General features: G+C 28.2%; 5 protein-coding genes across 7 annotated transcripts in view; 1 reads left to right on the top strand and 4 right to left on the bottom strand.

Annotated features, from left to right (window-relative positions):
- Positions 1–16: 16 nt before the first annotated feature.
- LOC118066172 (protein GPR107) lies at positions 17–3164 on the bottom strand. 3 transcript variants are annotated; one of them, XM_035082001.1, is made up of 11 exons: positions 3150–3164; positions 2539–2761; positions 2318–2428; positions 2080–2243; positions 1816–1991; positions 1514–1755; positions 1296–1429; positions 952–1219; positions 615–884; positions 341–507; positions 17–210 (listed from the first exon to the last, which is right to left on the bottom strand). In XM_035082001.1, the coding sequence occupies exons 2-11, from the start codon at positions 2611–2613 to the stop codon at positions 51–53; spliced, it is 1767 nt and encodes a 588-aa protein (XP_034937892.1). In that variant the 5' UTR covers positions 2614–2761; positions 3150–3164; the 3' UTR covers positions 17–50. The 3 variants fall into 3 exon arrangements, with proteins under 3 accessions (XP_034937892.1, XP_034937891.1, XP_034937893.1); XM_035082000.1 differs by lacking the exon at positions 3150–3164 and having other exon boundaries at positions 2539–3137; XM_035082002.1 differs by lacking the exon at positions 3150–3164 and having other exon boundaries at positions 17–198; positions 2539–3136.
- A 1208-nt stretch (positions 3165–4372) lies between these two features.
- LOC118066174 (ankyrin-1-like) lies at positions 4373–6220 on the top strand. Its single transcript, XM_035082003.1, has one exon. The coding sequence runs from the start codon at positions 4373–4375 to the stop codon at positions 6218–6220; it is 1848 nt and encodes a 615-aa protein (XP_034937894.1).
- Positions 6221–8411: 2191 nt separating this feature from the next.
- Syx17 (syntaxin 17) lies at positions 8412–9980 on the bottom strand. The gene is made up of 5 exons (XM_035081992.1): positions 9690–9980; positions 9348–9543; positions 9026–9270; positions 8701–8917; positions 8412–8622 (listed from the first exon to the last, which is right to left on the bottom strand). The coding sequence occupies exons 1-5, from the start codon at positions 9819–9821 to the stop codon at positions 8492–8494; spliced, it is 921 nt and encodes a 306-aa protein (XP_034937883.1). The 5' UTR covers positions 9822–9980; the 3' UTR covers positions 8412–8491.
- Positions 9981–10125: 145 nt separating this feature from the next.
- LOC118066164 (uncharacterized) lies at positions 10126–12375 on the bottom strand. The gene is made up of 2 exons (XM_035081991.1): positions 12245–12375; positions 10126–12154 (listed from the first exon to the last, which is right to left on the bottom strand). Exon 2 carries the CDS (start codon positions 12152–12154, stop codon positions 10217–10219), a length of 1938 nt encoding a protein of 645 aa, XP_034937882.1. The 5' UTR covers positions 12245–12375; the 3' UTR covers positions 10126–10216.
- Positions 12376–17210: 4835 nt separating this feature from the next.
- LOC118066168 (Krueppel-like factor 6) overlaps positions 17211–26548 on the bottom strand; it is a 53793-nt gene continuing 44455 nt past the window's right edge. The window contains exons 2-6 of the mRNA XM_035081994.1: positions 22420–22593; positions 21716–21961; positions 21399–21610; positions 21081–21310; positions 17211–19920 (exon numbers count right to left, since the gene is read on the bottom strand). Of these exons, the coding sequence (XP_034937885.1) occupies positions 19745–19920; positions 21081–21310; positions 21399–21610; positions 21716–21961; positions 22420–22593 (1038 nt within the window). The 3' untranslated portion in view covers positions 17211–19744. The remainder of the gene's footprint in view (positions 19921–21080; positions 21311–21398; positions 21611–21715; positions 21962–22419; positions 22594–26548) is intronic.

The following is a 26548-nucleotide window of genomic DNA, read 5'->3' as shown; positions in this document are numbered from 1 at the left end:
ATGAAAAATCAATAGCTACATTTTGTTGAATTAATTTATTCTTTATTTAATTAATCATATTCATGAGATGCTTCTCTTTTGTTAATTAAATCCTGACTTTCTTCATCCCCAAGGATGACTTCTGTTGTTAATCTTAAATTTTTTTTAGCTCTGGATACCTTTCCAAGACCTTCTGGTAATCCTCTATTTGCAGTAACACTAGAAAAAAGACTATGGTAATAATATTAAAATAAGAAACATTGTATGCTAGATTTATGAATTATAAACCGTGAAAGCATATCTGTAAAATCATTAATCTATCATCACAAAAAAAAAATATTGACAAAAAAAATATACTCACACGACATCCATTTCATCATCATCACCCGGAGAGATATCATCATTCAATGTAAAATATGGATTTGCTGATGCTGGTCGGAATTTATAGCCTGTGAGAACGAAGAAAATGTAGGTGGCCATTTCTTTAAAAAGTTGGTCCAGCCACTCGTATTGATATGGTACTGTCATCTATTAGGGTCCATGAATAAGAGTGAACAAAACAAAAAAGATTCATTAGTACATATACGTTTTCCCTTATAAATTATATAAAAGAAAAATGTTTTTGAATAAATTACCTTAAGTAGATACATAATAATCCTTGTAAAATAAATGTAACAAACAATCATGATATAAAAATGTCTAAAGAGTTTAAGTTTCCGTAGATTGATTGCAGCCTTTCCACTGGTAGTAGACTCTCGTAAATGTTTTATACTCCATACAACTGGGAATAGAATAGCACCACAGCAAAGAAGATCTACGAGAATAAATATGTCACGCCATGTTTTATACTCTACATCACCTTCTTCACTTTCTTCTATGATTATTTCTGCGACGTTTGCAAGAACCTGCAAATAATAAATACTAAGAAATATCAAAAATATATTTTTATTGTTCTATCATTTTGGTAAATACCTGCAGAGGTATAACTATCATAAAAAGTTTTTTATCTTTGTCAGCGAGTATATGTTTAATAAAGTCCCATCCTGTTCCAATAAGAACAATTGTGATGAATAGAACAGCGCCTTTTAATAAATGTGTTATATAATACAAAATTGCCCAAGCTGCCACATGTTCGCCTTTTGTTTGAATAAAGTGATAGTTGATTCCATGAAATAGTAACGAAAAAGATTTCAAATATATCAAAACTGCCATTAAGTAATGGATTTTAAAAACGGGATTTCTGTTAAAAAATTTTAAATTATTAATATTATTCATGATAATTATTAGCTCATAACTCAATGATGTTAATAGCTTACTGGCTTTTTTTCAATATATAGACCCAGAGACAGCCCGAAATAAAGAATGTTGATGACATTAGAAAGTATAATGATGGTAAAGGCATTTCACCCGCGCTTAGAAAATTCCCATTGTTTATTTCCGCAATATGCATCTATATTAAATAAAAAAAAAGCATTATAAATATGAATACATAATGTTATAACATTAATATGAAAATGTGATCTCATTTACATACTTCAAAATTAACAGTTGATCTAGTGTTGTAGTCAAAATTAGCACAGTTATGAAAATATAAATTATACAGTCCTTCTTCATCTTCATTTGTTATATACATAGCAAATTCAGCATTAAAATATTGTTCCCCATCAATAATTACTGCTGACATATTTAATTGCTTATCTAAGCAACCTTCAGCAGGTTTTTCGGCATTGTCTCCATCTTCACTGTTACTTCGTTTATTTCTGGCAATAGTTTTATCTGAAAAAATTTATTTAAATTTCATATAAATTTTCTGATGAATTTATTTGTAACTCATACCATTCGATAATTCGTGATGAGCATTGTGATTATTATAGCGAGAATGTAACAATTGACTATCGCTATTAATTTTACTGAATGCAAATCCTCCTCGCTTCTTTCGAAAACTGTTGAGCTTAGGTATGTGATTATGAATGTGGAGAGATTTGACATTGGAACTACAGCTTACTTTTATTCTAAAAGAAACGAAATACTCAGTAAATTAAAAAATGCATTATTATCAAGGTATACTTAAATTATGATACTTATTATAGTATTACTTACTGGAGGTTTTTAAAATCCATGATAAAATAGATAATAGCATCATCCCCTTTAGATTCAAGATCATTTTTAAAATTATGATTTTTATTTAATAAACATCTTTCTTGATAATTGTCCAAGTAAGGATTTACAGTATCGCTTTTGCTCTTGTCTAAACTGAATCCGTACTAGAAATAAAACATAAAATCAATTTATGTGAATGTTAAAGAGGTATGAAAGTTTAATAAACAAATAAGCTTACTATAGCGTTATCGTTAAAAGGTTTAACTCTAAAGTTAGTTAAATTTACGGTAAGAATACCGCCTTTATAAAAGCCAAATGTTGTAAGCGTAATATAACGTCTGGCATCATTCTGAAAAATAAAAACACATACGTCATAGGGAAAACATTCTTAATACTATGATTGGAATATTAATAGCATTAAAATGATACAATTTATGTAAAGAATAATATGTTATATACTTTTATTTCAAGCTTATGAATTCTTCCTTCGACAATGGTGCTCGTTAAAAGTAAGATCCAGAAAATACAATTCATTTTTATTCAATTGTAATGCTTTATTTACTTTTAAGATTATATTTTCATAATTTTCACACTGTAGAATAATTGTATACACGTATTACCGGTAGATAACATTATATTGATTAATCCAATATCAAACTTCACTCAACGATTCATGAATAATCTTAGAAATCACCAAAATTTGTGAGTATTATTATAATCAATTATTATTAATGCTAAATAAATATTTATTTATTCATAAATTCCACTTTAACTATGAAAATTTTTGAAGAATACTGTAGAAAATATGACAATTACAAATTCATGCACAATATTGAGCTCATGCAAAAATACAAAAGGCGAGTTATAAATTGTTAAAAGTTCACACAGATTAAAAGTTGAAAAATACAATTTTTATGAAATAAATTGATATGAAATTGTATACACTTCAAGTCACTGTGACTAGTAAATCATTATATAGCTATGTTCTTATATTATTACTATGTTGTATTTTATAAGAGAAAAAAATCGGAAGACAGCTGCATGGCTGGTACTGTAGATTAAATACATACTATACAAAAATGACAGAGAACAATTGTATACAGTACCGGACATAAATGCTGTTTAATTTTTTAAAGGTTATATAAGTGATTTCCCTATACCGTCTTATAGAAAATCACACAGCATTTATGCCCGGTACTGTACTACGCGATATGAATAGGATAAGTCTAGCTCTGGACTGGGCTGAAGTCAAAGAAAATTTCCCTAAGTTGACTTTACGGCCTCGCGTTGTGCGGCGGAAGACGAAAGCTCGATGTCAACTGGAATTGAGTAGGTAACAAGGAAATCGTTTGAAAAATGATAATTTACAGTTCGTGAGCAAATACAATTCCCACCCATTGTACGTTTTACGGCTTATAGACCGTTCACACAACCAAAAACCAGAAAAGAGAGACGGGAATAAAAGTTTATTTCAAATGGACCGATGTGTTCAAAAAATTTAGTATGGGTTCTTATGGAGTCAGGTAGGAGTTTAACACGGTTGGGGTAGCCTAGGACGATCCCTAAACAGAACACAGCATTGAACTTCTATGCAGGTCAATTTTCTCTACAAAAACGTAAGCCGTAAGACGTACGTCTGAAATTGTACGTCTTACGACTTAAGTTTTTGATTGGTGAATACCCTTATGCTGTAATACACGTAAAAAAATGAATGCCGTAAATTTTACTTTAGGTAGATAGTACAAAAACGCGAGTAATTTAAAGAACTTGTTTTAGTAATGTAATTGAAATTTTTAGATTATCATCATTGTTGAAATTAACAATACTACATATTTCGCTTGCAATTAGGATGACATCATATTTTAGGACGCATGGTAAGTTGCAGGTAGAACGAGGGAAAATTAGGGGTCTTATCCCTTCGGGTGACTCTCGGCGTATTTATTTCTTAGAAAAAGCACATTTGTAAAACTGACGTTGGTGGAGACTACCAGAGAGTGAAGTTCTTCAGTTTGCCCACAAAAGCGGATGAGAAACTTCTTGTTCCGACCAACTGTCGGTGCCTAAATTGTTTCAGTGAAATCGTATAATATTGAAGTATATAATACTTAGTGTATTCTAGTAGTGCAAAAAGTTTAATAATAAAAGAAAAACTTTTACATTGACTTCTTTTAGCGTGAATTACACTTCAGTGACAATATATGTATATGTTCATAAATACGTGTTTGTGTTTACTTCTGTGTCAAAAAGAAAATTTAAAGAAAACTTACATAATTTTATCAAAAGTCAACAAACCATGTTACATCAAGCTGTCCTTGGACATACAGTGATATTTACAGACAGTGAAAATATAAATGCGAAAGGTTGGACTCCTCTTTTTGAAGCTTGTAGAACTGGAAATATTTTAGCAGTTAAATTTCTTCTGGAAAATCATGATAATCCAAATGCTACTAATCAGCATGGTGAAACAGCTCTTCACCTCATTTGTTCACGGAAATCTGCAACAACTCTTCAAATAATACAGTTATTGTTAAAACATAATGCAGATATTAATGCTGTGAACAATATAGGTTGGTCACCACTTTTTGTAGCTTGTATCTCTGACAACATTGCCGCAGTTAAAAGTCTTTTAGAAAATCATGCGAATCCGAATTTAACGGATCAGGATGGTGAAACACCTCTTCACCGTCTTTGTTTATCGAAATTTGAAAAAAAGCTCACAATAATGCAGTTATTGTTAAAACATAATGCAGATATTAATGCTGTGAACAATATAGGTTGGTCATCACTTTTTGTAGCTTGTATCTCTGAAAATATTGCAGCAGTGGAAAGTCTTTTAGAAAATCATGCGAACCCAAATGTAAGGGATCGGGAAGGTCAAACAGTTCTTCACTTTATTTGTTCATCGGAATCTGAAACAACTCTCCAAATAATACAGTTATTGCTGAAGCATAATGCAGATATAGAAGCTGTAGATGCGAAAGGTTGGACGCCTCTCTCTGACGCTTGTTACAACGGAAATGACAAAACAGTTAAATTTCTTTTGGAAAAACATGCTAATCCAAATGTAAGGGATCGGGAAGGTCAAACAGCTCTTCATTCTATTTGTTCATCGAAATCTAATTCAACTCGCCAAATAATACAGTTATTGCTAAAACATAATGCAGATATTGAAGCTGTAGATGCGAAAGGTTGGACTCCTCTTTTCGAAGCTTGTCGAACTGGAAATATTGAAGCAGCTAAAGTTCTTTTGGAAAATCATGCTAATCCAAATGCTTCTAATCAGCGTGGTTACACAGTTCTGCACCTATTTTGTTTACGGAAATTTGAAACAACTCCCCAAGTAATGCAGTTCTTGCTGAAGCAAAATGCAGATATTGAAGCTGTAGATGAGAACGGCCGGACACCTCTTTTTGTAGCTTGTATTCGCGGAAATGATAAAGCAGTTAAATGCCTTCTACGATATGGTGCTAATGTTAATATTTCAGACAAAAAAAATCAATCTCTGCTTCAATGTGCTGTTGATAAGATGTTATCAACTTCCTCCGTAAATTCGAATATTCATACGATAATCCAAATGCTAGTGTCACATATAATTAAATTAAAGACTGCTAGACACAATGTAAGTGTATGTGAGTTCATAACTACTAATGGAGTAAAATATTCTGCAATAGACGGATTAAAATCCAATACAGTTTTAAATGATTCAGAAGATACACTCAAGTGTGAAGAGGAAATTGAAAGAATGAAGATGGAAAGTGTTGGCATTAATAACATGTTTTTATATGATTTGTTAACACATCACATTCATCTTCTCGGTATATTAATGGAAAATAAGAAAATCCAAGAAATTTTAAAACCATCCATTTATGATGAAAAGTTTCCATTATATATAGGTATTATAAGATTCCGACTTCGAGATGCACAAATTCGATATAGACAATATAAACTAAAGAAATCTGCTAGGGAATACTTTAGTTCAAATATTAATCAAGAACTTCCTCATGAGTGTATCGACAAAGTGTTGGATTACTTGACCATCGTAGATCTGAAGACGTTTATCCGAACTTTTGAGCCTCCGAGGGAAAGCACAACTTTTAAGCGTATACTACGCTATCTTCTGGACTTTGTACAATTCAAATAATTAGAGAATTAATCACTTAAATTTTTGTATAATATAGTATAATATCCTTAACATTACTAGATAACACACTTAATTAATAAAAAAATAAATTTCTTTATTGATGATATTGATGTTTGGATTAATCACTTGAATTTTTGTACCTTGAGCAATTTAATTTTTAATGAAACAACTGTATCAATAAAATAATTAAAAACTTTAATCGATTCAATTTTATCTTACCAAAAATTCATTTATTTCGAAACCCAAAAGTAATTTTTTAAACATCTTGCGGAGAAAGAGATCGTTCTTACTTAATAATAGAGTTATCTTTCAGTTAACTATTTTCTACCTGAGGATTATGATTGAAAATGACTTTTCACGTATTTGGTTTCTGCTCGAAGGCGCTTAAAACAGATCCGAATACGTACGGAAAATCCCGAACGTATAAAAAGTCCTACAGTCAAAGCTCGATGTAGTCAACCCAAAAAATCTTGTCACTTTCAATGTAGTTACCATTCTCCTCCAATGCTTTTTAACCCCACTCTCATTACAAATATATCTATCTCTGTCTATCAGATGTTCTTCTCTGCGCATTAAGATGCGCAATGAATTAAATATAGATAAATAGTATGTGTAATGTATAACCTCCGAAATGTGATATGTATTTGAATAGATTTTATTTTATAACAAGTAAATGAATAATTAATTTATTATATTAATTTAATAATATTGTTATTAAATATATTTTATTTGATAAGAAATAAATGAATAGCCTGAAAATTAATAAGTGACCATGTCTCAATTTAAAATACAAAAGGTTCTCATTGGTTAAAAATGTTTTTGGTGGGAGATGGGGAAGTTGACTGTAATGAAAGCATTTAGTTGATTAGAATGAAATGTTGCTTACAACGGGGTTGACTACATCGGGCTTTGACTGTATTTGAAATCAGCTGTCAGTATAACCAGAGAAGAGAGACGGGAAACTTAAACTTACTTCTCCAGTTATTATGAAATAATCGTGACCATTAATGATAGTTTGATTATAGTAATTATAAACTTGAGTTTATAATTAAATTATAATTATCATTACTTAAATTTTCTTGTTATTATTTAAATTAAGGTTTAGAAATTTTTTAGTCGGGATATTCTATTGTTGTAGGGACTATCTAAAAGAGTATTTAAAAAAAAAAACTACTCCATCGATAATTGCTCGGATGGTATCAAAGTTTTTGATGGACCAGGCATTAATGACGCCGAGTGTACACTTAGAGAGCAATTACTGACTGCGGGTATGATTGTTTTTACATTGAGTTCCCAATCTACAATTTTTTTTTACTTCGGCTAAACTGAAAAAAGTATAGAAATTAAGATAACATTAAAAATATGATGTTTTAGTACATAGTATAATTTTTTTTCGTATTAGTAAGGTACAAAGTTATGTCGTAATCAACAACAATTAGCATAAATTCCTTAAAAAGAGAGTAGTTAGTTATTTATTTTGCATGTCTGGAAATTAAGATGGCCGTGCAAACATGACATTAGAAATTTATAATTTATTAATTTCTTAAGAAATTTTTGTTGGTTATTATTATTTACGGCAGACCTTTCGACCTTTTTAATAATTGAAAAAAATATTTTACACTCTAAAACATCATATTTGGAATGTAATCACGAATTTTACAGTTTTTTGAGTTTAGCCTGAGCTTAAAAAATTCTAGATTAGAAACTCAATGTAAAAAAATTATACCCGCAGTCAGTAATTGCTCTCTAAGGATACACCAGGCATTAATGAAGCCGAGTGTATAGGGAATTACATGACATAGAACTCAAAAGTTCAAAGAAAGAACTAAAATATCAGAATTTCAATCATTCGTTGATATTGAAGGCAAGTTCTGTTGCACCGACAAATAAGTGACCCTAGCTGTGTAATTTTTAGACGCCATTTTCGCAGTCATCTTCGAATGAAATGAACTCTTCTTTTGCCTCGCATTAAAGTATCACATAAAATCTTTTTTTATGTTATTTGACCGTAAAATATAACTATGTATTTAAGAACAATAAAAAGAAATGGAAAATGAGGGAGATTACGGCTTCTGCGCAAACTATAATCATGCCCATGATTGGATTCAAATGTTTATCACAGAGTCATTAGCAAGATGAGTATACATGAGTATGTATAAATGCATGAGTATATGTACAAATTTTTTAAACCTTTTATTATTAGAATTTAAGTAATAAATTAAAAAACTAGAGTATATCACATTTCGTTTTTAATTTTAATCTATTTGTTTGTCATAGTTGCTTTTTTGGTTCTTTTGAAGAAACTGAATTAAAATTTGTTTTTGAAGTCGTCATTTCGTGAGTATCGACATTCTTAGTTTTTTGAAGTTGGTTTTTTTTAAGAATTGTGGCGCCAGCATATCCTATAAAAAATAAATGAGAATTTAAAAACTGACTACTTATCATAATAATACTATATTTATTTTTACCGGAATTTTTACCTAAAATTCCACAGCCAAAGGCTGTTAATCCTCCTAATTTTAATCCAGCAATTAAACCAACCGGCCCACCAATACAAGTTCCTAAAAGGGCTCCAGCAAGTGGATAGGCCGTTGCTTTTAGCTTCAATGCTTTCTCTAGGTTTTTGTTTCCCTCATTTACATTTTCATCAGCTATAATAACGTGATCTTCTACTTTATTGACATCTTCTTTTTGATCCTGTAATTCAATTCAATGTACCTTTTTTATTAATATTCAACATTTTTATTTTAAATTTATTATTATAATTTTTATGAGAATCATTATGCAAATTATGAGTCAACTCACATTAATTAATCGATTTAAATCAATAAATAGTTGACGTAATTGGTGTAGATCATTTTGTAATAAATTCCACGTATTCAGGCAAGATTTTTTTCTCTCTAATTCTTCCAGTTCTTTTTCTACCTGTAAGAGTTGATTATCTTGATCATTATTTGATGAATCATCATCATCTGTTGGCTCATTTATTTGAGATTCATCTTTGAATTTTTTCTCTGTTGTCTCTGGAGGATCAGATGCTAATTCCATTTCTGTAAAAAATCAAGAAAAAATATGGTTATTGTTTTTTCAGAAATAAACACAAATTTTTAGTCATATAAAAAATTACCTAAATATTCTTGGATAGCATTTATTGTTGAACACCTTGATTGCCACGTTAGCTTATCGAACTTTTCTATATCCTCATTCTTAACTTGACCTCGCAACGTATCCATTTCATATACAAGTTGTTCAAGTTGCTTCACTAGTCTTGATGCATTTATTTGTTCTTTGTGAACCTTATTCCAATCTTTTATCTTTTCAAACTATCAAAATGAATAATAATTATTTCATAATTAATCACATTCTTTAATATATTATATTTTTAAGAATTACAACTAGTATTTAAATAAGTATAATAATAGCAGTTATTATTATTATTTTTCACTATAGCATAAATTCATGATCTTACCTTTTTAATATTGTTTTTATGTCTTTGTAATAAATCTAAATGATGAGAAATTGCTACGTCAAATTTACTTATTGGTATTTCCAATCGTTTAATCGGTTGTTTTACATATAAATTTATCGATTCACGAGACATTTTACTTATTTATTAAATAATTATGTACAAAAAATTTTAAAACGTTTATTCTAAAAATAACAACCAGTATTAATAAACAACACAAATACGACATAAGTTTTGTCGTGTTTTGCTGCTGTCACTAGATAAGTACAAACTACTGCACACACAATCAAATCGGTAACAATAATTTCCTTTTTATCTTAGTATAATATCCTTAACATTACTAGATAACACAGTTAATTAATAAAAATATAAATTTCTTTATTGATGATATTGATGTTTGGATTGACTAATAAAAAGGAAAATAATGAACAAAAATTCATGCTTCTTTAAAAAGGTTTGCATCAATTTATTTAAAATTTTTCATTATTATATAATCACAATAGCAGCGTTGGCAGGTTTAATATTTTAAATTAATAACCGAATGGATTTTTTGGGAATTCAAGTCCAAATAATTCAAACAATATTTGACCAATATGTTCGATATTAATTCCGTGAATGTGAGCTTGGTATGCTAATGCTAAAACGTTTTCATTCTGTACCAATCTATCAATTAGTTCTTGATGCTCTGCTGCCTTCATTCGTTCGACAAAGTATTGGAAGTGTACTGAATTTTCCATTTTTAAATTATACATAGCTTGAATATCGTCATATGGTATAATACTACGGATTTCATTCAACATAGCTTGCATGCCTCCACTTTTATTATCAACAGAACTCAATGTTTGTTGGGTATGAAAAGTTGTAATAGTCAAATAGCTTTTCAAAGCTCGAGCATGGATATCAGGGAAATCAGGAAGTCCTAATAATTCATTAACCATGTTGATTAATACTACAACATCAGCACCAGATTCTCTGAAGTATAAGATAAGTTCATGAAATTCTTTATCATGTTGAAATTTCAGTGCAAGCTCTCTAAATTCTTCTGATTGGAGATAAGCAACAGCTTTTTTGACATCAGGATCAGTTAAATAGTATTGGATAGCAATTTTTATCATTTCATCTTTAGGTAATAATTCAATGAAATCCTTGAAATCTTCATGAAGATTTTCGCTTCGGGTACTAAATGAAACACTGCGGCTATCAATATGAAGAGCTGTAGAAATGAAATCGATAATAGGAGTAATATCAAAACCATTCATTGCTATTCTATCAACAGCTTGTTTAAATGTTTTGTCTTCAAAGATAGTTTTAACAACCATTTTAAAATCATGAGATGATACTCTTTTTACAAAATTTTGGAAAGCTTTATCATTGACCATTTTGTCTTGGTATATATTGTACCATTCCATCAATGGAAGTGAGAATAAGAGTTCATCAATCAAACCGAGAAGTCCACTTGTAGGAGGTACTGCAGAAGATTGTTTCGTCTCTAATGCATGGTTTGACAACACACGGCTTTCTATCAACTTGTTGTGTATGGCGTTGACGACTGGGTAAATATTTAATCCAGATTGATCAAGATAGTGATAAAGATCGTTGACACTTTGGAGTTTGTGAACAATCTTCACGACGTCTTTAAAATTATCAGTTTTCATGTACGCCATGATTGCCTTGATTTCACTGTCATGTTCTATATACCTTTGGATTACGAATGAAATTTTTTCATGCGATATAGCTGCATAAAAATCATTAAAATCAACATAAGCTGATGGCTCATTATGATTTCGAGCAATTGCGACATTGTAAGGGAATTCAAGACCTAATATAGTATAAAGCAGATCAGCAAATGCTTGAAGATCAACACCAAAGCTTCTAAGAGTTTCAAGGATGGCTAAGAATTCGTCATTAGTGTATAATTGGTTGATAAGTTCTTGAAGTTTTGGTGACTGAAGACGGTCAATAAGTTCTTTGAATTCTACTGAATTTTCTAATTTGTGATAATACATAGCCTTGATATCTTCCATTGGTAGTATAGCTTTGATATCAAAGATAAGACCAGCAACACCTCCAGTTATTTGTCTATTGTAAGATTTTCCTCTCAATAGATGTGAATGATAGATTGGTGGTAATCCAATTGCATCATGTATTTTATTCACGAAATCATAAACTCTTAGACCTGATTCTTCTAGGTAGTTAACGAAGTTCACTACTTCAGGAACAGCTTCAATAGCCTTCACTAATTCATGGAATTCCGCTGTTTGGACATATTCGACAACGAATTTGACTTCATCATCATTTGCCAAGTATTCGAAAAATATTTCGATTATTTTATCCTGAGGCAATAAGTTTAGAAAATCGATCAAGTCATCATGAAGAGCACGTGTTGCAGGTACAGGGTTGCTATTTACTTGTGTAGTGCTGTAAAATGTTAGTCCAATGACTAATAGCAATACCACTGGTGCTTTCATCTAAAAAATTGATTATCTATTTAATATTTTTATTTTTTTTACTTAAAAAATAATTGTGTTACTTTAGATCTAACTGCCTTAAATACTTACTGTGATGGAGACAACTCACAATCGATATTCATTTTCTGCTGAAATGAATGCTTTTATACCGTTTGTTGAATCAATCGATTATTTAATAATTCTTAAGATAAGATACGTTTCAAATCTCCTTTGATATTTGATTGGTTTGTTGAATTATTTCTTTTTTAAAATAAGGTCATTTTTTCATTTTCACTTGAAATTCAATTATAATAATTGATCTGATATACAAATGTTTATAAAAAATCAATTATTTCAAGTGACTTTTTTTCCATTGATAAGTAAAATCTACAATTTTTTGTGTGATCCTTTATCGGTTAGTTACACTACTTTTTTTATTTATTTATTTATTTATAATAGTTTGAACACATATTCTTCGGTATTATTACAAAGTCCAGTGGACGGTGATAACAAATCAATGCATCTTATCTGATTTTATTGTACGATATACCTGTAATAGGATTTACCAACACCATGTTAAGCTATATTAATATATAAATTGAACATTTTGATGAGTATCAATTGTTTTTAATTAACATGATTAAGTCAGGATATTTATAGCCATTAGTAATACAGGATTATTTGTAAAAATTTAATATAACTAGATGAGCTAAAATGTTTTATTTATTAAATTTTTTTAATTATGTTTTTTTCGACATCTCTTATTCTTAATTTTTTTCTTTAATATTAACTCAATCATTCATAATACATACTCACATTATAATGTTACATATTTATAGAAGCTTCAAAAAATCGTACATACATGTATGATACTATATAAAGTAAATTATCATTAAATTCGTACCAGTATGAATTTTTCTTTATATTATTACATAATACATTTATCTATCAATTTTATGATATATAAAAGTTAATGTAAAAAGATAAGTAATATATTCAATTCAATACGAGAATATATATTTACATGTATACATAACAACAGAGAAGAATCATTGATGTTACTATTTTTTTAAGATTTACATTAATAGCTTTTTTCAAATGTAAATATTATTTTAAGTTTTTAGTAAATAAAACTTAATTTGTACTTGTTAGCTACGGTAAATAAAATTAATAGTTCAATTAGTTTAAAAATAAATTGAGATGATAGTTTATGTATACACATAATTATATATACATTTTTAATGTCATCATTTGAGATCCAAAAAATAATTTTACATGATTGTGTTAAGTATGGAAGTATATGCATATAATATATATAAAACCGAAATACAATGGAGTATTCCTCAAAAATGGTAATAGAAAAAAATATACCTATATTTATTATAAAATCTATATAAATCCTTGTTGCTAATACTCAAGTATTCTTTAATAATAAAACGAGTATTTTCTCTGAAACTATATATTATTTAATTAAAAAACAAAAGTATGGTTTTCCTTTTTTTACAATTATTGTTTTTATATTTCATAATAATTTATCTAATAAGCTTTCTAAGGTACTCATTTAATAACAATTAATATATTATCATTCACCATTTTAATATACAATCACGACAAATACATTAACTTTTGAATTTCCCTTTAGAATTTCATTTGCTTACAAACTAGAGTAAATGTATTTTTTTTGCATTCATTCACTTTTTTTTTTTTTTATAATACTAATAAATAATAGTAACAACGAAAAATCCAAATAACAATTACCATAAAAATGATTGCAATTTAGTTAATTAATTGGAGTTTAATTGTTTTACAATTGATACGTGTTTATGAATTACATAAAAATTTATAAATATTAAAAAATAAGCTGCAAGTAATGGAATTATAATTATTTCCCTAATACATACATCATTTACTTCTTTTTACATTAGTTTGATTTTTTTGGATTAATAGTAACATACTCAATTACCAGCTAATTATGGTGTCACCAAATGATTATTTTATTTTTATTAGTTGATTTTTTTTCTTTGTTATTATAAATTGATAATAGTTATCAAGATTCCTAGTTCATCATTACGCTATTTGTGGTATTTACTTTAGTCCAAACGATTTTAGTTTATTAAATAATTTTTTCATCAACAGAAATAGCGTATACGTGCAGTAAATAACTGTTTCTTTATCTAATATTTAATGAAATAAAATTTTAAAATGAATTTTCAAAGATAATAATAATAATAATAATAATAATAATAATAATAATAATGATAATAATGATGATGTATTCATATAATTAATCATGAATATATCAACACTCTGAACATACATATCATGAGACAATGAAATGATTCATACGAGAATTATAGCTTTTTTAATTACATATATGATAATCTCTCCTTACTTTATTTTTCAAATATTATCTAATCAGTTATAATTATACAAATAGAGATATTCATAATTTTTAATACTTAAATTTACTTTCAAGCTTCTCATTTATATCACCAATGACGAAAAAATAAAATTCCTAAGATCAATAGATAATATTTTAATTAAATGTATGCACGGTTTTTGTTCCTTGTAACGCTTGTTAATCTCATTACGTATATTATTCGTTTTAGTTTTTATATCATTTTAATCATCATTTATAATAAATATACACAATGTCAGTATAAAATATCTAAAATTCCTGAATATATTCTACCGTTAATTACAATGGCATTAAATGATATCTTTAGTGTATACATTTTCGGCCTATTTCAAGAAAAATACAATTGGCAATAATTTTAAAATGTAAATATTCAATGTTTATTTTAGGAAAATTAAAAATTATCATTTAATATAAAATAATTTCTTTATCAATCAAATTGTTCTTTTGAAATTTATCTATATCAATTTTTATCTTATAATGATTATAAAGCAAGCACAGAATACAAGTCTTATGTTTTGCTTTCTAATACTTATACGCATTGAGAATAAGCAAAGTCGATTTTTAGCGTTCATTAATTAATGATTAGGACACTTTTCTTTTGTTAATCTTGATTTCGATTTTTTTATTTGTTATTATTGTTAAAGAAGAATTAATTTTCTTCATTTTTCTCATTATTTATTACTATCTATTGTTCTTATACGATTCGTATACCTATTCGTAATTACTTCGTAAACACACATTCCTACAAATTTTTGTTTTGATACTCTGCTGATGATTTACTGAGTAGTTTATATATATTTATGCAGATACAATTTACCTATACTAATTTTTTAAAGCTTAGAATCTTTGATAAGCACTAATTAAACTAAAAATATTTATTTTTAGACTTTACCTTGGTGTCTATATATGTTTTTATCAATATTTTTAGGTGTAAATATTTTTTAAATTTAATTTCATTAGTAATAATGCACAAAAACTTTAATGAAGGTATTTTAAAAAACTATTATTATTATTATCATCAAAGATTATTATTGTTATTATTATCATTATTAATATTTTTATAATACGTCATGACATAACATTCACATAAAAGTGTGAGTTGTTATTTTTCATTAATCTCGTTGCACTTTTTTGCAAGTCTTTGAATACCAAAGGTCACTTTTTAAAAGTACAGGGCTTAAATGTCTACTTTTTAAATATTACAAATCGATAAAATTGTTGTCAACCTATTCATTTATTGTTATCAATAATTTCCAGTAGATTTTTTGTTATTGATTTATCAATAAATTCTTACTTACTTTATTCTTATTATTAAGAATGTAGATGTAAATAATGATTATTCAATAATCATAAGACATTCATAACTTATGTCATTAGTTACAATTATAAGTAGAGCTATTTTTAAAATGTGGTAATTTTTTTCGCTCTATTATAATTATTATCAATAATAAACGTTAGTATTCATTTTATCTTTTTTTATACGTCATTTAAACTGTATTTTTAAAATAATCATTGATTTAGATTCTGCATTTTATTGTTGCTCTATTTTTGTAATTATATATTAATTTTTTTGGTTTATCATTTCTAAAAACATTCAATATCATTTAATAGACATACTCAGCAACTACTCCATTATACTTTTTTTGCACGCATCAAAAGATTTTATCAATTTTTTTTATAGTTGTAAATACTCCACTGATTATTTTATTAATTTAATGATCAAATGTTTTGTTTGATCTTAATAAATTCATATTCGCTTTATGATAATAATAACAATAATAATAATTTTATAACGGAAATTAGTTAAAATATGACTGTAATTAACGTATTCATAAGCTGATATTAATTTATTGTTGATAAATAATTTTATTAAAATTCATTTGATATAAAGATTGAAATTATTTTTTAGAGCTAAGCATTCTATCATATCATATATACATAACATAAAAATGATAATCAAAATTTATTAATAAAAAATATTAGCAAAGAATTTTATTTTGTTTAGAGTATTGCAATTAATATAAATAAAAAATTATCGGACGGCCGACAGAACATTTAATAAAAATTTAAGATGGTAGAGATTGAATTACGAAGCTTCAAGTTAACCGTCTAGCCGACATGATGTGGTCGAATGTGAAGAGTCAATTTCTTAGAAGCGGATTTCAAAGTCTTTCTTGAAACGACCAACTCGGCTCTTGAACAAAAAATTGCCAAGAAATTTGATCCGAGTATTGCGAAATGTTATTCTCAAGAATAAGAAGAAGACTTGAGAGAAAGAAAAGTCAAAATATAATGAAAAAAAAATAATCAACTTGGTAGTGATTGACAAAGTTTTACTGCTAAAGTGTTTACAATTTGTATGAATTTTCTTCCAAATGTATAAATAAAAAAATAAACTTACTTAGAGTTTATTGATAGTAGATATATTTATTTCAAGTTTACGAGTTTGTTTTATTATTGCATGATGGTGTGAAAATTATAATAATTTGTTAAATATTGAAAATGATAAAAATAATATAATAGTAATAAAAGGTAATAATCTAGGAAATTAATTACGACTTAGATTCAATGGAATAAAATTTATTTTATTTAAAATTAAACAAAAAAACTTGCAAATAAAAGAATAACTGAAATTAATTAAACTTAATTCTCTCTTGGTTTTTGTTAAAAGTTAATAATAGCTTAATATTTATTTGTCCAGTTACGGGTTACATACAAATTTTATACAAACTGATCCACTTTATGTATGAATTGTAATACATATTGCACAGTTAATGTAGTTCATGTAAACAGTTTTGTTATTCTCATTTATTTTTAATAACTATACTCTTATATATGCATCATTTTCCATATGAAAAGAATGAAAATACGTACAAAAGTTTTCGTTGACGGTCCGAAAGAATGAATGTAGATTTTTCGCCAATCTGTATTACTATTCCATGATGTTAAAATTTACAGAAATGTTCATGTTATGTACTTTTAAGCTTTGTGATTTAACACGCCAATCTCATTTTCGGCGAAAGATAGTATGTGCGTGCTTTCAATAATTCATAACATTATTATATATATATGATATGATAATGTTAGAGTTGAGTTTATCAAGCAGAAGCATTTTTTTTTATTATTATTTTTTAAATATTTTTAATATTTTTTTTTCTTTTTATGTGGCAATATTTTTCGTTTTTCAATAATAGTTAATGACGGATTTTGACGCCCAGCATTGTTATATTATGATGATTTGAAATATTTTTATCAAAAAACTTTTCCTCAATATGCATGGGTTATTAAGTCATTGCGTTACATACTTATTTAATGGTTTTGTTCTTATTATTGTTGTCTTTTTTTATTTGTTCATGCGTTTGTTTTTGTTTCAGATAAACTCGTTCGCAGTATACAAATTTTTAAATGCTATAATAATTAATAATAATAAGTAATAATAAAATTATAGGAATTAATATAATATATATTTATATATAACTAAAAAATTCTGGTAACAGATAATGAAGTATTGAAAGAAATTGCACAATATTCAAACTCAATAATTATTACTTTGAATTTTTCTTATTTATCTGTATGTTCATTTAATGATTTATTTATTCATTTTGTAATTTCTAATCTTCAGTCATTCTCACATTAATTTTAATCTATTAATTTGTATTGTTTTGCATTATTTATATTTCGTCACTATCTCATTCACTTCATTCATTGATTATTCCTTGATGATTTAAAGCAATAACATTTTTTTTTTATTCTTTGATAAATTGTTTTTATCTAGCTTTTACTACTCATTCATTCGTTTATCATCTAACTAATTATATAACGCTTATGTTATATATATTAATGTATTATTTAATAATTTATTTGGCCACTGAACATTTAAAATTGAAGCCCTCTTGACTGTCCTTGGAAATATATCATATATTTCAAAAGAAACCAAGAGGATTCTTGCTTTTATTGATTAAAATGGAAGAATAATAATAATCATAATAATAATAATACATAAAGATCTCTCGTATTTTGATGTTAAATGGAATCTGCTGCATATCTTGTTCCTTGTTTTTCTTTAATTGTTATTAGTTTTTTTTTTGTTTTTCGTCTATTTATAATTACTAATTTTTTTGTAAATATATACGTTGAATTAATACTAGATACAATTTTCTAAACAATTGCGCCGTTCAATCAACTCGTAAAACGCATAGAAAAAGTTAATTCCACATGACATTTTTAAGCCATGTTAATGTGAATTTAGTTTATTTAGCACCGAGGATCCTATGATTATTAATAATAATTATAGATACTATATAAAAATAAGAGTAAGAGTAATGATGATAATAATAATTTATAACAGTATTATTAATATTAATAATGTCGTTGAAAATTTTTATGGTATGCGTTTACTTGTTAATATATTAAAGAAACGACGCAAGTATTTTCTTCTAATAAAATTTTCCTAATTTCATCCTAATTTTTCTCTAATATTCTCGTTGCATTCCTCGTTGTGTCATCGATACTTCTCCTTTTATTTTTTTACTCTTTATTTTCTCAAAAATTTTTTTTTTACTTATCCATTTATATTTATAAAAATGCTTTACATTAACATAATTACTGGCAGTGATTCAACATCTCTCAATTTAAAAAACCATGCAATTGTTTTTTATTAAAAAAGTTTATAAATAAATGAATGAATAACAAGAACAAAGAGAGATGGATATTTGTTCGTAGCACTTATCACAAATATTTTTTATTATTTAAGCCATCATTTTTTTTATTAATTATTTTTATATAATATATATTTCGGGGTCCCACAGTAATACACACATATGCAATACAATTATATTATGACGACATTGAAGGAGAAGCGTAAGATGAACTTGGAAGCAAGGTAGCATCAGAAAATCCATAAACATTCTATTTAGAAACGAGAGAACTTTTTTTTTTTATTAAATAAATCTCTTAATGATGTTCTTTTATTCGAATTATATTGAGATATTCTTGTTTATTATAAATTCAATGTAGATTTTCTTCCATTACGTCGAGAATAATGACAGGAGGTGGGTGGGTTGGGATAAGATATTGTGAAAATGATCTAAGTTGCTGATGGAAAGAATTAGCAACTTGGAAACTGTAGATCAGAAGATGAATTTTTCATTTCTGACCATGTCGAGTTCGTGTGAAATAAAATGATTAAATAATTAAACATGTCTTTTCATATGAAGAGCTAAGTGATCGCTACGTGAAAAACAACGATCGCAATGTCGACATTTAAACGGTTTTGCTCCTGTGTGCTTGCGGTAGTGACGTGTAAGTTCATCAGAACGAGCAAATCGCCATTCGCATCCTTCCCAGCTGCATTTATATGGCTTTTCTCCTGAAACAAATAAATGTAATAAATTACAATCTCAGAAATCAAAGCACGAAATTGAAAATGTCTGAGTTAAATTAATAAATACAAAAAGGATCCTAATCTTCCTTGAATTTCTTGAGCGTAAACTAACTTTATCTCACTCAGCTTGTGCATGTTTGCACCCTCATCTCGAACCTAATACAAATAGAACTGAAATTCCTAGCAACTTTCCGGATGACGACGCGTGAGAGATAAAAGAGCCTTCTTCAACCTCTATTTCCTTTAACTGTAGCCTTCTTTCATTTACATTTGTGTTTGTTGCATCACAGCAGTTTCTTTCTCTCATTCTTCCTTATTTACTCTACCTATCCACCATGGAAAAGAGAACGATATTGATTGATAATGCTTTGAGCTAGGTTCTTCATGGCAAAGAATTACGTCCAACTTGAAAGTATGATAATTTAAAGGATCAGCATAGACAATAATAATTTTTTTATTTTATTTGAGTAATAATTCAATTTATTAAAATGTAAGAACTCATATATATGACTATAAAAAACGTTGAATAATTATTAGAATGTAAATTTTCAAGTTTTTCTCGTGCCAATGCATTTGAATGAAAGAATTATCGACATTTTATTGAAGATAATATTTTAAATACTGAAAGTAATATTTTTATATTGGAAAAAAATTATTTTCTCATCATAATAATTTGATTATAATATGGAAGAATAATCATCTCCAAAGTGAATCAAGAATGAGAACTATACTTTAAGATCATTGATAAGTAAGAAAAATAATGATAATATAAAAAGGTATAATTGAAAGGAAGTTGAGTTGAATAATTATAGTCGTGATGTTGTTATCTTTGTAACCATGTTTGTTATAACCCTAACTACCCATCTTTAGCTATCATCAAGCCTTTTTCAGAGCTTTCTGTTGTCTGATGCATGAGAACTCGATGCTGTAGTATCATATTCCATGGACATTGTATAGCTTTTAATCAAAATGACAATCCTGGAGCGACGACCTGGTGACGATGTACACCAGATTGAATAGAAATCAATTTCTACTTTTTTATTTTGAATAAAGAGATTATCAAGTGTTTTTAGAGTAGCTGCTGTGGTTTATTATTTATTTATAAAATTGCTTGTCAATGCATAGTATCATTCAATATCACTCACCTGTATGAGTTCGTTGGTGAGCTTTGAGATGGGAACTTTTTGTATAGACTTTTTTGCATCCTGGAAACGTACACTTGTGTATTCTACGTTTTGTATCTTGAGGACTGTGCTCATGACTTCTGGCATGATGCCTGTTAGTTGCAATACTTGTGGTTATAGATGTTGGACTTGTGTGTTGATGTTGTGTGCTTGGAGTAGTCGGGAAATCATTTGTCGCGACGGAAATTAGTCTGCAAGATGAAAGAAACGTTTATAAGAGAAAAAATAAATAAAATGTTGACATTTAGCACAGCTTATATTGATGTTGGCTGTATGTACCTGGCAACACTTTGGCCGTTAGTCGTTGTAAGTCTAACAACAGCATTCCTACCACCCGTATTATGAAGATTTAGATTGTGAACGTCCAACATAGAACTCCCACTTGATGAATGACTTGAATTTGAATGCCCTTGAGTCGATTCTGGACTTGAAGGGGGTGTTAAAATTTGCCCTTCGCCCTCACAACCACTGTCTTCTTCCTCTTCAATTTCCTGAAAATAAAAATAGAATCAAAAAAAGATCATAGTGGAATTGATGACTCAGTAATAATAGCTAACATGAGATTAATAGAAGTAACAGTTTAATAGGCACTTTACCTCATGTTCCTCATCTTCTTCCAAGTCTTCACTTGGTTCTTTTTTTACAATAAGTGCTCTGTAAGAAAATGTCGGCGAACTATCCCAAGATAGGGCAGAACACGCCGAACTAGAAGATGACATTGACAGAGAATCAAGATTACGATCTAGTAAATCCCTATCCCGGCCATTGTGATTGTCGTCACCTGGACTAAATTTTATATCATCCAGGCATAGAGGATCTACATCGTCTGATGATGAAGTCACCTGTGGGCAATTTTATCATTATTTTATATGAAAGAGCATTAAATCAAGTAAGATATTAAAAAATATTTTAAATTCAATTATTTCTAATAATAGTAAAAAAATTATATGGTATCCTAAATGAATGTATTGATATCGTTAGACAAAACTCTATATTTTCTACAGAATATTTAGTTCTTTGAACTCAAAGTATAATAGCTACACTTTAAATATTTTATTTTTAGTGATAAAAATATTGTTTTGTAAGTAATTAATTTTTAGAAAATATCAAGAATGAATCAAATAAATAGATCAATAGAAATTCTGGGCCACTGAAAACCACGAGATTGTCATTTATTTTTATCATTTGAGGTTGATTTTTATAGATAGTTTGTTGAGAAACAAAAATAAAAGTATTGCATGCAAATATTTAATACAGGGTTCAAAAGGTTACTAATCAAAATTTAAATGCTTATGTTTACCTCCATTTTAATCTCAGGTTCATACTGTGTGCTAGTTGTGCAAGTTGTTGCTGTCCATGAAATTGGCGGTGCTCTAAATAGATTCCACGGTGCTGTATCAAGTTCTGTAGGTAGCTTTTTGTACGATTGTAGCTTCGGTTCATCTTTCAGGTACCTCTCCATTTCGTAGCATGTCTAGAATTATAAAATAGGGTTAATTAATTTCCCAGAAGAGATATTAAAAAAATATTCAATTACATTATCATTTAGTAACTGGTTTTTCTATAAAAATATTTCGACAAAGTGTGAATATTATCGTCATAGTTAAATCACACAAAACCGCAAAAAAATTTTTATTTAGAGGAAGTGAGAGTTCTGGCCAAGGGCCAGCATAAATACATATGTAATTGGTATTTTATATGCACATTTAAATTTTTATAAAATATTTAAATTAATATAAATTTGACGGAATATTCAAAGAATTACAATCAAAATGTAATATTCGAAATTGGGAGGGAAAAACGAAGGATAAAATGAACAAGTGGGTTTTTAAAATACATGCAGATAAAAGATATAAAAACAGCTGAATAACAAATAGGAATAAATAATAAAACGGGAACATAAAGTAGGCGGAAAAAATCGGAGGGTTAAGCTGCAGCTCTTGAAGCTGAAGATAATCTTCAAGTACTGCAGCAGCGTGCTGCTGCACTTGTCTCTCTCTCTCTCTCTCTCTCTCTCTTTCTCTCTATTCTACTCGAGTTTACAAATGACAAGTTCAGCCGTAATTCCAAGCGACTGTCATTAACAGAGCTTTCTCGCGGCTCTCTGCAGCTTAAGAGAAAATGAATGATAACCGCCACTCTTCTTCTTCGTCTTTATTTTTCTTTCTCTATTACACTGCACTTATTCAACTGCTCCACGGTCATTTCTTTTCGCCATTCTTACTCGTAGTTTGCCTTTTTCTCAGTCACTCTCCTATACTTTCCCTACTTTTATCCTTTTTATCTGCGCAGCTTATCAGCGTCAATGCCCTTGTGCAGTGCAGGATATGATGATACCAGAGAATAGGAAAAGGAGAGAGGCCGATACGGGAAATGTGATGGCATTCTGCCAGACAGTTAAAAAGATTCTCACAACTTTAAGGACGCCGTAAATTCGTGAATTTATCTCGACCGCGACGTGCATCGTGATATTATTATCCTCTATCGCGAAAATTTTCCAACGATTTTATATAATTATATAAATTATCTTTTAGGTTGGATACTTGGCTCTAAAATTTCATTAGCATAATTGTGTATTCTTTTATATTTATTGTGAATACGAATATTATTGTTTATAAGAAGTAATTGTTATAATTAATAGATATTGTTCTTTAATTACTTCCTGAGGTGTAATTCAATTGATAAACGGAACTAAAATTAGCTATTTTAATTAAAATTTTTATTATTTTTTTAATTCATAGAATGAAAAAAAAATGTTAAATAGATGTTAAGAGAATCTAGGTAGTGATAAATGTGAAAATTGGTTGAATCTTTAAATTAAATACGAAGAAAACTAATGATTGTTATTATAATAATTAGAGTAATAATGAAGTAAATGATAGTTTAATACAACAATAATTATATATGTGAAGCATATGAAAAAATTGCTAGGCGATTCATATTGTGTTATGTTGAAGAGATTGGTGAGATACAAAAGAACAAAGAGAATAAAAAAAAAGAAGAGGCAAACGAGGTTTATCATTCATGAAAGACGCATCCCCGAGCTATTTTAATGAGGCACTTTGCGAGTTTTTATAATAGATGATATTCCTCGTTAAAGGAACTTTAAAGGTGCTACACAGAGTAAGTTTCGTTTTAATATATCTCTGTATGTATACATATTACGTGAAAACATTATAATGTGGCCTTATGTAATAATTATAAATGATATTTTGCAATGTATAGATTATATATTATATAAATTGAGTATGTGTATATAAACAAGGACAGAATGTAGACAACAGGGTGTCCACGGAATGCGACCGCTGTTTCAGCTCCTCAATTTTGGAATTCCAATCGATCCTAAGCTACCGGTTTAACAATAATTCAGTCTATTTGTCTCCACTATTAATAGCTTTGACCTTTTATATATCATCGGATTCTCGATTAACTGATAATAAAAGTTGATGATATTAGGAATATCGTCAATAGGTCGATATTAATAATTGATTTGCTGTAGACACACAGATTTTATTGATTAGACAATATTGCTTTTCATTTTCTAATAATTTTGATATTTTTATCTAAATTAATTATCATGATTAATTGAAGTAATTAATTTTAAAATCATTAGTGGAATGTAGTTTTTGGTACCTGGAGGGAATGTATAGAGTCACTAAAAAATTTTTAGCAATTAAACTATATGAATCAATTGTTTGTTTACAATTAACAGAGTTAATTGACTATCAACAAAATCTTCTTAAAGTGCAATTTTAATTTCCTTCGTAAAATTAGTATGTTATTATTAGACTTTTAATGAGCATGCAAAATTAATCGAAAATTTTCGAGAGTGTTTTCGAAATGATAATTAGTGTAATAATTGTAAGTTCAATTAATTCAATTGATTAGTCACTGCAAATCTGGAAAAATTTAAACGTTTAGTAATAAAACGCTTAAAGTATTTAATAATAAAACACCTAAGTGTATACGATATTAAGCACAATAAACAAATTATAGCATTTCAGTAAACGGCAAAAAGTGTTAAACATTTATCTACAAAATTGCTGTAGTTTGTTTGTGGTGTTTAACATTATAAACACTTTAAGTGTTTAGTTTTTAAACACTTGGATTTGCAGTGGTAAATTTATTAATAATTGTATTTATGTATATTTTTAAAACATTTTGACTTTTCATAAAGTATTTTTCAATAGTAAATGTGGTAAGGATAGCAAATATTTCTAGATTATTTTGATTGTTATACTTTACGTTAGCGAACAAATGCGTTGAAAGATACGATAATATAAAATAGAAAATACATTAAGGAAAATAGGCTCAACATGGGGAATTTTCAGTCGATAAAATGTTTGGAAAAGAAACTGACTGGCATCCCAAGACAAATTTATGTCAGCTTCGATAAACTCTAAAGATTAAGAAAAGAAAAAAAAGTGGAAAAAATGACAAATGTCTATAAGTAAACTCTACACGTATTTTAATGCAAGCAGTTAATTCATAACATTAATAATTTATATTCTTACATAAAAATTAATTTTTTATTCAAAAATATTTTTTCAATATTCAAATTTACATTGATATTTTATCAAACCATAATTTTCAAAAGAAATTGACGAATATATCTAACTATATTTAACTTTTACTTGTTATTAATAATTCATAAATACCACGAAGAATAAATAAATCGTTTTCTCTCGGCATAGAGGAGATGCAAAATTTAGTTATTCACTTTTGAACAGAAAAAAAGAATCAGCACTGAGTTAATTATTCCATTTGACCCTTACGACCTTAAATCTACTGAATCGTGGATCTCCATGGCTACCTGCGGATAGAAATGTGTGGATGATGTTAACCAGTGAAAGAGACTGGACACCGGTCCAACATGCATCGTTAGAGCAAGTGCCTAAGCCGTGAAATTGAAAGCTGTCAGAGAGTAGTCGGTGGTCGGTTTCCTCTAATTTTATCATCGTAACATACGGTCTCTCAAGCCAGCTACTCGACAACGACACATATTATCAATCATTAAACTATCATCCTCTTATCGCTCAGCCCTTTTATCACTCAGTATAACGTAAGACAGAGTTAAAAACGCGTAAAATAACATTCCAATTATCCGGATAATTGTATTTTGTCTTTTTTTACTTAAAAGGAATTATTGTAGGTGGATAAATTAATTATCAAATTCAAATTCATTCACTACCATTTCGTTTGTATATGTGTGAAGAGATGTATTAAGACAAAGAGAACGCGACGAGTTATATAGAGAAAAAGAGAGAGAGAGAGAGAGAGAGATGTAGACTTGCCGAGGAGTTATGTAGAAGTGAAATAGAGGATGGGTTGCTCTCGAGCACGTATCCTTCCAGAATAGAATAGCAGCCGACAATGCCTTTAATCAACAATAATTTTAGCCAGACATCGTCAACCACCAGCACCAGCGT

The sequence above is a fragment of the Chelonus insularis genome, unplaced genomic scaffold (genome assembly GCF_013357705.1).
Source record: "Chelonus insularis isolate UGA/USDA-ARS -01 unplaced genomic scaffold, ASM1335770v1 contig_332_pilon, whole genome shotgun sequence".
In the NCBI taxonomy this organism is placed as follows: domain Eukaryota; kingdom Metazoa; phylum Arthropoda; class Insecta; order Hymenoptera; family Braconidae; genus Chelonus; species Chelonus insularis.
The sequence above is the reverse complement of the archived record's forward strand: the minus strand, read 5'-3'. Positions and strand labels throughout refer to the sequence as shown.

Excerpts from the sequence above, each read along its gene's own strand:
- LOC118066172 (XM_035082001.1), bottom strand. The coding sequence starts at position 2,613 with ATGAATTGTATTTTCTGGATCTTACTTTTAACGAGCACCATTGTCGAA. Across the intron at positions 2,244-2,317 it reads CTTTTAACGATAACGCTATA|TACGGATTCAGTTTAGACAA; the intron begins GTAAGCTTATTT and ends TTTTATTTCTAG. Across the intron at positions 885-951 it reads TGATAGTTATACCTCTGCAG|GTTCTTGCAAACGTCGCAGA; the intron begins GTATTTACCAAA and ends TATTATTTGCAG.
- LOC118066174 (XM_035082003.1), top strand. The coding sequence starts at position 4,373 with ATGTTACATCAAGCTGTCCTTGGACATACAGTGATATTTACAGACAGT.
- Syx17 (XM_035081992.1), bottom strand. The coding sequence starts at position 9,821 with ATGTCTCGTGAATCGATAAATTTATATGTAAAACAACCGATTAAACGA. Across the intron at positions 9,271-9,347 it reads TGCTATCCAAGAATATTTAG|AAATGGAATTAGCATCTGAT; the intron begins GTAATTTTTTAT and ends GATTTTTTACAG. Across the intron at positions 8,918-9,025 it reads ATTTAAATCGATTAATTAAT|GATCAAAAAGAAGATGTCAA; the intron begins GTGAGTTGACTC and ends ATTGAATTACAG.
- LOC118066164 (XM_035081991.1), bottom strand. The coding sequence starts at position 12,154 with ATGAAAGCACCAGTGGTATTGCTATTAGTCATTGGACTAACATTTTAC.